Source organism: Neovison vison, chromosome 9 (assembly GCF_020171115.1).
Source record: "Neovison vison isolate M4711 chromosome 9, ASM_NN_V1, whole genome shotgun sequence".
NCBI lineage: Eukaryota > Metazoa > Chordata > Mammalia > Carnivora > Mustelidae > Neogale > Neogale vison.
In genome coordinates, this window is record NC_058099.1 from 94,369,239 (window position 1) to 94,380,765 (window position 11,527).

General features: G+C 44.7%; 1 protein-coding gene across 2 annotated transcripts in view; it reads left to right on the plus strand.

Annotated features, from left to right (window-relative positions):
• Positions 1-3,585, plus strand: part of VLDLR (very low density lipoprotein receptor) — a 29,705-nt gene extending 26,120 nt beyond the window's left edge. For both annotated transcript variants that reach the window (XM_044265967.1, XM_044265966.1), the window contains 3 exons: positions 1,010-1,090; positions 1,934-2,103; positions 2,936-3,585. In XM_044265967.1, the coding sequence (XP_044121902.1) occupies positions 1,010-1,090; positions 1,934-2,103; positions 2,936-2,971 (287 nt within the window). In that variant the 3' untranslated portion in view covers positions 2,972-3,585. The remainder of the gene's footprint in view (positions 1-1,009; positions 1,091-1,933; positions 2,104-2,935) is intronic.
• Positions 3,586-11,527: the final 7,942 nt, after the last annotated feature.

The window sequence follows — 11,527 nt, forward strand, 5'->3', positions numbered from 1 at the left end:
AGCGAGAGAGGCCACGGGTACAGGAAGCCTTATGGCCCCCGTGGGCGACACTGTCCTAAACTCACACTTAAACCCACCTTGATTTTCATCTTCCGTTCTTAGCTTTGGATTGAGTGGCCAATTAAACACCCCTGTTGTGGGCAAGGAGCTCCTATGTGAGGCTTTTATTAGCTTAATGCAGCGTCCCTGCAGGGATGAGCTCAGTTTACTGAGAAAGTAATTGCTAAGACCATCTGACACTAAGACTAATGTGTCTGATACTCTGTTGTCGAGAGCATTTCTGGTAACTTCCAGGAGGGTGCCAGGAGGGGTAGACGTGGCCGTGCACCTGTTTGAATCATCAGATTCCACTTGCTCCCTGTTCGGTCCCACATCTCGTGTGTCTCTGGTTTTGCATGAAGACTTCCTTTCGGCTCTGACCACGCAACTTAGCTCAGCAGTGATCTGTCTGTTTGCCGTGGGGTTGACATAACCTGTCGAGTGCTTTCTCTGGATGAAACAGCTAGCCGCCCTGGACCCTTGGCCTTAAGCAGGTTCTCAGTCTCTTATAATTCACGTTCTGCAACTCCTGTGACTTAACAGTGAGACAAAAGGTATCCACACAACAGAAATTTCACCAACTAGTGGACTAGTTCCTGGAGGTACTAGGCCCAGTACTGCACACTGTGAATCTCAACTAACAGCCACACTTTTTGTATTTATTGCTTTAGTAATTCATGCAGCCCTGTAACCACTAGCTCTGCCCCTAGCTGGTAACCTACACCTCAGCTCCAAAGTCCGAAAGTCTGGCATTCTTCATCTGACCCGACTTAACCAAAGTTTCTACTAGAAACAGCTCTTCGAGCATGTGACTCTCCAATCCTTCCGGACTGGTTGTGCCTGGTGGGCAAAGCCGTAGGCACTGACCCGCAGTCATGGGTGCCAGGGGCAAGAGGTGCTTGTCTGGATGGGTCCATTTCTAAGTCTGAATTCATATCCGTCTACATAGATTTCTTTCATTCTCCGGTAGGGATCAATGTGACCACAGCGGTATCTGAGGCCACTGTCCCCCCGAGAAGCACTTCTGCTGCCTGGGCCATCCTTCCTCTCTGTAAGTACCTCCCCACATATCTGGATAGACTTGTTAGATGCCCAGCAGATAGGCATTTCGAATCCATCTAGAGACACTGCTTCCACGGTCGCAGAGTCCGTGACCCTGATTATGCTCACTCCCTCCCCAGCCTGGCACGGAGTTGAGTCCAAACCTTGCTCTTTGGTGGCATCCTTGGCACTGTGAGGGGCAGTGATAAACTCTCACATATTACATGAAAGGTGCCGACTACACTCTAGGTCAGGGCGATCAGTCTCAGTACATTCCTTTAGGTAAAGAGCAGTGTTTTCTTCCCCTTAGAACGGTATAGAATGCTTCATACAGAGACACGCAAATGCTTCAATGCTTTCTTGAGGAGTTATAGGACTTGCAGAGAGTAAATTAAAAATAGGAAAGAATCCTCAAACTCAGGGGAAAGAACCTCTAGAGCAGTTACTGGGCATGGGAATTCTAAGGCCCTGTGCTATAATGGCCACTTTGTCCTGGAAGACTGGAGTCCAAGCTTCACTAATACACTGGGGGTGGGGGTGGGGGCAATTTGAAAAGCTCTCCAGAAACTTCTGAAATTTCCATTGAGTTGGCCTGCACTGGGGACCAGGACTCTATCTACACTCGCCCAAATGGACGTCGTTGAGCTTAGCGCCAGGCCACAGAATAATACTTGGCCACAGGTCTGAACTTGTTTTAAGCTTCTGGCCCATTTATAGTTTAACACCTAGTTATGCTGGCTTCCTACAACATGAAATATCTATTGATGTCAAGTCTCATGGATTCCTGACCATGACCTCATTTTGTATGTTCTGAGACTAGACCCTGCTTAGTCACCTTCTCACTTTTTCTCAGTGCTCTTGGCAATGGCAGCAGTAGGTGGCTACTTGATGTGGCGAAATTGGCAGCACAAGAACATGAAAAGCATGAACTTTGACAATCCTGTGTACTTGAAGACTACTGAAGAGGACCTGTCAATAGACATTGGGAGACACAGTGCTTCTGTTGGACACACGTACCCAGCAGTAAGTCAGCTTCGGGTCTTGATACACTCTGGCTTGCAGTAGGACTTTCTGGAAAGGAGACTTCTAATTCAAGCTACGGCTTCTTGGGCTAGGAAGAGCCATTAGGATCACAGAGCCACCAAATAAATCTACTACCCCTGGAGATTAGACAGTCTAGCCTGTTGGGATGCCTGTCAGCCAGTAGATAAGCATCTGTCCCAGAATGACAAGTAAGTCAACCTAAGGTCATCACTATACTGTTGGAGATATTTTTGGTTATAGAAACTATGTGTGAATAATAGGATGAACCAAGTGGCTCCTACTTGGACTGTCAAGTCAGCTATCTCCTGGACACTTAAAAGTTTGCATATTCTCCTATACAGGGGAGTTGGCTTAAAGTCAGTGTATTGAGCAAGATTCCGTTAGCCATTATTACCAAATGCTTGAAAGTGGCCTATCCTGCCTACGGTAGCTCGCCTCCTTTCGGCAGGAGAGTTAGTCCCTTGTTCTTCAGTTGAAACCCGATTAGAGTATTTGGCCTTCATTTAGGGAACAGTCTGAAAAATTCATGGCCTGCATGTGTCTTTTCCCCATTTTTCTCCAGGATTTAAGATCATTCAGTGGAATGGCAGCATCAGCTCCACGATTTTCTCTCTCCCCCAAGTAGATACCATTGAATTCAAGTGAAAATGCCTCAGTGACACAACTCAGTACTGCTTTAGATCTGACTTCCCTTCCATGTCCCTTTGGTCTTTGGCTGACCAACTCAAAAGCAAGGTCCATTTGGGAGACTGGAGTTACCATTACCAATGAATGGTCACCAAGCTCATCCTGTACTTTTTCTCTTCCACAGATATCAGTTGTAAGCACAGATGATGACCTAGCTTGACTTCAGAGACGAGTCTTGACCTCTGAGGTCTAAAACCAATAACCCTCCACTTCGAAATGGTAACCAAGCCAGCACCTGAAGTCTTTCTTCCTCCATTCTGGAAGAACATCAAGATGTCTTTACGTGGATCAAGCTTGTATACTTGACCATTTTTATATTACTTTTGTAAATATTCCTGTCCACATTCTACTTCAGCTTTGGATATGGTTACCAAGTATCTAACCTTGAGTTTCTAGACAGTATTGCCACATCTGGCCAAATATGCACTTTCCCTAGAAAGCCATAGTCCAGCAATGACCCTTGTGCTATAGGTGTACACCATCTGTACAGACATTGTATAGGCCATCTGTAAATATCCCAGAGAACAATCACTATTCTTAAGCACTTTGAAAATATTTCTATGTAAATTATTGTAAACTTTTTCAATGGTTGGGACAATGGCAATAGGATAAAACGGGTTACTAAGATGAAATTGCCAAAAAATTTGTAAACTAATTTTGTACGTATGAATGAAATCTTTGACCTCCATGGAGGTTAGTAAAGACTGAGTGTTCAAACTACTGTACATTTCTTTTTCAAGTGCTAAAACAATTAAACCAAGCAGCTTAACCATGGTTTCTGCCTATTCCTCCAGGATAAACTTCTGTTGATGGCCTGAGTAGTAGCAAGCATTCTAAGAATATGAGCTAGATAATACAGACCTTGATGTTGCATAACTAGGCCTATAAATTGGCTAGTTTCTCTTAGAACCAAGTACTAAAAGAACAAAGTACCATTTAATATTCACTCCTGAAATATTTATCTTTGATTAAAGAAGCTAGCTTAGCCTGTACCTAGAATTCCTCTAGGAGGAATTTAGAGGCAAGTTCCTTTTCTGACTCATTTGTTTCCTGACCTAGAAACCTATGCTAAGATTCCTAGCAATTCTGCTTCTTCATTCCTAAGTCTCTGTTTTCCATGTTCTGTCATTATATGTAGCTCCAGGACAGTTGAAATTTCACAGAAATGGAAATATCATGGAAAATCTGTAGTAGCTTCCCATTTTTCAGTCTGGCTGGCATATGATCCTTCTGGGGACAATGTCTGAAACTCTTAGTATGAAGAACAGATAAGAAATCTGGGCAGAAGAAATACGAGCACAGGTCTTTAAATAAGTTTTCCATCAGATTGGCCATTACTGCCTTTACCTAAAATCTCGGGGTGTGAGCAAACAAGGGAAGACATGAGATTTGGAACCCTGGGAAGATGTTTTAATTGCAACAAGAGGGGACAGGGATTCTGCTGTAGATGTGACTCCTCTTGGGACTCACTGACTCATGCAGGATCAAAAGGATGAAGAGATCTTCTGAGTAACTAAATGGTTGGGTGGGTGACTCCTATTCTGCTTGGGTATGGAATGTAAGCAAGGCAGTTGACACCTTGCTTGTGGTTCAGGTGGAGACCAATGATCTTAGAGGAAGTTGCTTCCACCATATTGTTTCACAGATACCCTGTTGTGATTTTGGTCAAATGGATGAAAGTGAAAGAATAGTCATGGTTTGGGGTTTTTTTTGTGCCAGTCTGGCATATAGCTGTGAAGGAAGGACTCTGTGTTGTCCCCCTTTTGCTTCCTTTTCAAAAAGTCATTACACTAAACAGGTTGTGGCCTGCTGACACAGGGTATCAGAAGTGCCCGTGTGGTAAGTAGGTTCACATTCATTGAATCTCAACTCTGAAGGCCATTTGGTTGACTAGTACTTTGACCCTGCTCTGAAACAAAACCCACGTATTTCTTTTTTTAATTGGAGCAACACAAAATTCCCACCTAAGAAGCTTGAAGATAGCAGTGCATTTCCCCATTACAAGGACTGTATAGTATTAATGTCAAGGCCCAAAGCCATAGTTTTTAAGAATAAAATCAAGCATTATTCTCTACCGTCTTCTCTTAGATTCCAGTCCTTGCTATGTTCTTTTAAGTTCTAGGTCCCACTATCCAACCTTTAAAGAGTCTCAAGTATTTCCTTCTTTGACCTCGCCCTACACCAAGTAGCTAAGAACAGAAACTCTACCGGAAGAGTTGAAAAAAATCAAGTAACTAGATATTTCTACTGAAATCAGAATATGACTAGTTAATTCAGCATGTACTAATAGTTCATGATGAACTAGAGCCTTGGGCTTCAGTATCCAAATAATAGCTCTAAGAATCCAACATGAAACATACAGGTGTAAATTTGCTATATCTTTAGAGTTTATTAGAGAAGATGAGATTTGGTTAAGAGGTAGAATAGGAAGCTTGTCTAACACTAAGAGAGGGTGTTTGGAGTTAAATGTGTTATACAAAGTCACTGAATGTGGGTCCTCCAGGGACTTTAGGCATTGCTACAAAGTTTGATAAAAGATGAGTAAACAAATTTGTGACACCTGGTAAAGAAATCCAGCAGAGTCCCTGAGTCCAAACTCTTAAGTGACATTTACAAGCTATCTATTTGGCAAAAAAAAATCCCAGCTCCCTGAAGACATTCTTACAGCTAAATTAGACCCATGGCATCATCCTCAAGCCTATGGTGTTCTAGTCTTGATGAACAAGGCAAAAAAGAAAGAGACAGAGACTTCAGCTTTGGCACTTACTTATGTTCCTAGTATCTTTGGAAGTCAGATAGTCCTTCTCAAAAAAAAAAAAAGGAAAAAAAATGACAAGACAGGCTTTGAATAGCAAAACTGTAGGACAATTAAAGAACGAACTCTTTAATTTAATACTGAGAAATGGGACAACTGAAATATACCTTTTAACTATCCTCACCCCCAAAGCAAAAGATTCTGGGGGAGCCTTCTGTGTCATGGAGCGTGACTTGAGGAATTTCCTAGAATTCTTACCTAGTGAAGACCCCAAACAGAAGCTGGAATCCTTGATTTCAGCAGCAGGGAAACTCACAAGAGGCATATGCACTTTTGCTCTGATAACTTAGGTCCAAGAATTTAGAATACAACCTGCTCATCTTGATCACTCAATTTGAGCTCCTCAGTTTCATCATCAAGGATCCAGCCTGACTCTTGGGAAAAATTTGGAATTCTGTGTTCACCATGGACCTAAACTGTGGAGGTTTAAGAATACACAGAAGTAGAAAAGTCTTCAAATATACCTGGTTTCCAAATATAGGGGACGTTTTTGTGCATACACCACCCTTGTCTGCTTTCATAGATCAAAACCTGAATGAGAGTTATCAGTGGGGGGTTATGTTAGTAAGGAACAGATGACAGAAGTGTCTCAACTCTCTATTGTCTCTCCCAAATCCGCTGAGCATTTCCAAGCCTGGTTCATTTAGGAAAAAAGGATGTAGTAGACTATTGACTGACAGTCTCTCTGTAAACCTTCCACCCAGGGTTGTAGAAACCAGCATCAAACTGGCTAAAGGTGGGGTACAGGCTCTTCAGGGGACCCTAGGTCTGTCGATAGTTTTCTTTTTCATTGTGCTTATGGGGCAAGTGAGATTATCAGCAAGGAAGTTCCCAAGCGTGGACTCTGGTGTCAGGCTTGATGTGGTAGCTTGGGCAAGCTCCTGATCCCCTCAGTAAATGGACCTGATGGGGACTGTGTTGCCGTGCCGCAGCGAGGGTTATGGAGAATGTAGACAAGTGCTCAGCATGTTGCCTGGCATCTAGTGGGTCCAAAGCAAGTATTAACTGCTGGAGGTCACTCTCCAGGCCATGCCTCTCTCTCTATTCATTGTGGCACGATCTAGAAACTGGCATGTGACTTTTCCAGTGAGAGTTACAGTAACTTGACTCATTATTGAGCGTAGCATGCATTAGACCTTGTCCCAAGGGTTTTCCGCTACACCTGTCTGATAGGATCTAAGTGTGACATTCAGGTAGTGACATCACCTTTATATGGTTTAAAAAAAAAAAGCTTCAAGGGTTACATGATTCAAACCCTAGACATGTAGCCAGTGTGTTTCTGTCCCAACCTTTATCTTTACTGCCTGGAACATGGAAACAAATACTTGGTGGCCTACAGTCTTTGGATGGCAGCTAAAGCGCCTCAAATCTCCCTTAATTTCTTAATAGTTTAATAGTGTGCTAAATAAATGCTGGCATGTATTTTATTTGATCTTTACAACAACCCAAATAGGTAAGTGTCTTCATTTTATAGACCTGAAAAATGAGACCACAGATGGCATGGGGATTCCAGACCCTACGTGCTCACTGCCGTTACGTCTCAGAAAAGGAGGCAGAGCTGTGTAAAGGTTAAGCTGGACATCACACTACATGTTGGCGGAGTCCCCTTTACTGCCGACGGAAGCGTCCTCCAGCAGCCTCCCTGAGTCTCAGATGCCCTCGATGGCTGGCATCCAATACAGCGGCTCACTGAAAGACTAACACCAGCACTACATCAGGTCGGCGCAGAAGAACGTTGTTGGTTCTGTGCCCATGCCTCGAGATGCCAGAAGTTCCAGAATTGTTGTCCTTGTGAAGTATAAGTAGACTACTGGATTGCAAAGTAAAAGAAGAAGATCCCCTGATGGAGTTTCTGGACATGCAACATCCCTCCCATATATAAAGATATTGGGGAAACAAGCTGTATCACGACCAGTCATCCCGCAAAGCTCTCCTAAGGGAAGACGTGCCCAAGAAGACGGGGAGAGCTGTGACTTGGGGCAAGTGACGGATGGATCTTAGCTATTCTGGAATCGACCCCTGAGACCTGCTTATCTCTCAACTTATACACACGTGCGGGGGGGGGGGGGAATTCTTCACGCAAAATGACTGGCTTTGAAAAATGATCTGGCCCCTTTTGAAATGTCACTCGATACCAAAATGTGACTTCAGAGCATGCAATGCCTCAGGAGCCCAGAGCATACAACCACATTACCGTGCTCAGGATCTTCAGAATTCTAGAAACATACGTTGGAATGTGTCTAGTCCTGCTGACCTGTAGATAAGCGTTTTTTTTTTTTCATTAATGACCTGTACATGTAACTTAAATAAAAGTTTATTTTTGAGATGACTGCCATAAGCCTTTCCTTTTTCTACACAACTTTTCAAAAAGCTCTTCCTCAAATCTTTTTTCCTCTTTATAACTGAATCACTGAAGACAGCTCAGTCACCCCTTTCTAGAAAACAGTTCAGGTCACCGATATCTGGGCTCGTCAAGACAAAAGGATGGGAGATGTCCCTTTCCTGCCATACTTACAAGTACAGTAAGTGTCTCGCTAGAGGTAGCCAAAACATCACCCTCCCATGCTCTTCCTTCCCACTCCTCCCATGGGGGGAAGGAAAATCAAAGCTACTATTATCAGGCAATGTGAGGCCAGAGCCTCCTCCCTGCTCCTGTGGGTGACAGAGTCTAAAACACTCCTGGCCAAAGGGAGGAAGCTCCAAAGGCAGGACAAGACGGACCCTGACAAGCCAGTAAAATCATTTTGATACTTTCCCCTCATCAGTTCTTAAGGGCTTTGTGTTGAAATTCATGGAGGAGATTGGGAGAAGGAGAGAAGTGAGTTGGGGGAAATCAGAGGGGAAGAGATGAGGGACGGCGGACTGTGAGAAACAAACTGCGGGTTTTGGAGGGGCGGGGGGAAGGGTTGGGTGAGCCTGGTGGTGGGTATTAAGGAGGGCACGGACTGCATGGAGCACTGGGTGTGGTGCATAAACAACTAACCTTGGAACACTGAAAAAATGAAGTTTAAAAAAAAAAGAAGAAGAAGAAGAAATTCATGTAGGAGAAGCCTAAATGTTTGTGAGCCTTAGCGCTATCCCCTCTGAAACCTGACCAAGCAGTAGCCACCACCTGTCGGAACCACGCCACGTGCTAACGCTGGAGATTGGTGCAGGGAGTCCGCAGAAGCAGTGGGAGGAAAGGAAGTTGAGTGAAAGAGAAATTGTGGAAAAAAGGATAAGAAAAATCTTAGAAAGCTCCAGGGTGAGTCTTTGCTTAATGAGTAGGCAATGATGTGCTTAATGAGTGAAATGATGGGTGAATACCAGCCGTGCAGCCACAGGAAGGCAGTGAACTTGGATGTGTCCCCCTACTTCTTCATTGGCTGCGATCACAGGGAAGCTGCTTACCACCCAAGCCCTGTCCTCCTATAGAAATTAGAATATCCACCTGCACAGGGTTCTCATAAGAGAAGCAACATCCATAAAGTCCTTCACTCAAATAACTCCTATCTTCCTCTCTAGTGCCAAAAAGTCATGATTGATTTAAAAAAGAAAAAAAAGTTAAAATGTTTCATTTATGCCTTCTCGGAGATGTGATTTTAGTCTGCACGCTCCCATTAAATCCCACCTTTAGTGTTCCTTCTCCCGTGTCCCCACGAAATGCTAGCATTTGGCGATCTGTTTTTACTCCAAGAAATAAAGAGGAATCCTCCCCACCTGTAAACTTTGCAGGGAGCCTTGTGTGTGCACACCCTCTGCTGATCCAAGGGCAGAGGTTCAAATTCAAATTCACCAATTATACAGAGAAGTCTCTTTAATCAGTGGACGAGGAAGATGCTGAGCTTCGAACACTCCAGAAGGTCAGGTTAGCATGCCTTTTGGATTCGACATGCTCAGCAAATGTGATATGCCTATAATCTAGGAAACGGAGAACACTCAATTTTGAATGTGAACATTTAACTAATGTTGTCATCTCTCCTTCAGAGGCATTTTCGCCTACCTGTTGATTGAGGACAGTCCATATTTTTAAACCCAGAGTCCTGGTTTTCTTAAATTCACCCATTTACATGTGAAGTTTGCTGAGGACTCGTTTTTTGAAGCCAAAAGCAAATTTGCCTTTTGGTCTGACCCCAAAAGAACAGCCCTGGGATTTCCTGAGTACAGATTCTAAATGCTGGCGGATGACTTTCTGTAACCAGTTAAAAGCTAGCATTCCTTCTCAGGCACCTGTGCACATTCTAGCTGAGCTTCGGGCACAGAACAGACATGTAACATGTCAGACAGTGATAAGAGCTACAAAGAAAACCAGAACACGAGTGAGGGATCGAGCATGGTAGAAGGTGCTGTTTTAGGTGCCGTGATCAAGGAAGCCCTCGAAGGAAGTGACTTGGGCAGAGAACCCGGACCAGAGAGTGTGGGAGTAAGCCCACTGAGGACGCGGCAGGGGTGGAAGTCTGGAGACAGAACATGCTTCATTCCTCCATCACAAAGCAAGGCAGCACATAGCCAGGAGTGGCCGTGGCAGAGAAGGAGGAGAGAGGAGTAAAGACCTAGTCCCGTAGATGTCAAGGGCAGTGGTTGGGATTAGGATTTTATGGGATGGGACATCTTCAGAGGGTTTGGGAGCAACAGAACGACTTCCTGTCTTAAAAGAATCATGCAGACTGCGTTGCTGACGGCAGACTGCAGGGATGCAAGGGTGAAGACGGGGAAATAAATCAGTTGACTGTGGCACAGGGTGGATGACCACGGCTTGGGCTGGGCTGGTGGGGGGGGCAAGACAGCGCTTCTTCACCTCTGGCCTGTCATGCCAGGCAGGCGCGTGCCCCAGCGTTCTCCAGGGTGGCCAATGGGTCGGGACAGATGGTCTCCTCATTCAGGAGAACCTCGCTGGTTCCTACCTCGGCTGCGCTCGCCATCTGTAGAGCATCCGTCTGGCTGCCCTCAGACTGGGCAGGGATGACAGGCCCGAGCCCAGCACTGGTGGGAAAACTCAACACGGCTACATGGAAGCCAGGAAGAAAGCCATGCTTCTCTCCCTAACGAAGGAAGTCTGAATCTAGAAGAAAAGAACCTGGACGGTAATCCCCAGTCCACACAAGTGCAAGCCTTCCACTCCTCCAAAGGGAACTCTTTCCTACGTTCAAGGTAGAGCCTGTCCAGGTACACATCTGGGTAGAGTCATTCTGTTACAGACCTTTGTGCCAGCTCTGAAGGCATGTCCTCTAGAGGCACATTTTCTACTGGCAGCAACACACACACACACACGCACACACACACACACACACACACACACACACATGTCTGTATACACCTATAATGGCTTTAGACAGGACCAAGCCTTTTTCCTCTATCCAACCACTGTATAGTTCCCATATTACCTGCCTTCTCCTTAAAGACATTGGAGAATTATCCAAACCATTTTCCCTAAGAAACTTTAGGGTCCTGGGTTCAAAGAGAACCCAAGGTCACAGAGTCTGATAATTGCCTGATTAGGCTGGTCACAGGCCCCAGCTGGGGAAGCAGAAAATGTCTGCCTGAAGTTACCCAGCGAGAAGACCCCCATTCACCAGACAACACCCAAGTCACCCACAGAGTAACATTCACTCTCTTAGGAAGCCTCGGAATTCAGCCACGGCTTGTGAGCCTTTAGTACTAAAAAAAAAAAAAAAGAAAAAAAGAAAAGAGAACACTGTTTTGGAAAGGTAAAGCCTCCTAGAACTCAAAAAATTGAGGAAAGGGCTTTTTTTAAAGGAATTAAGAAGTGAGGTAAGGTTCTGAGGGCACCCATGCATGTCACAGCATAGAAGCCAAATATTAACAAACAGCTTTAAACAGGAAAAGCAGCCTCTTCTCAGATGTCAGCCTCAATAGCTGCTTCCATGGAGGAGAGAAAAGCAAGCTTCTGTATCTGGGGAT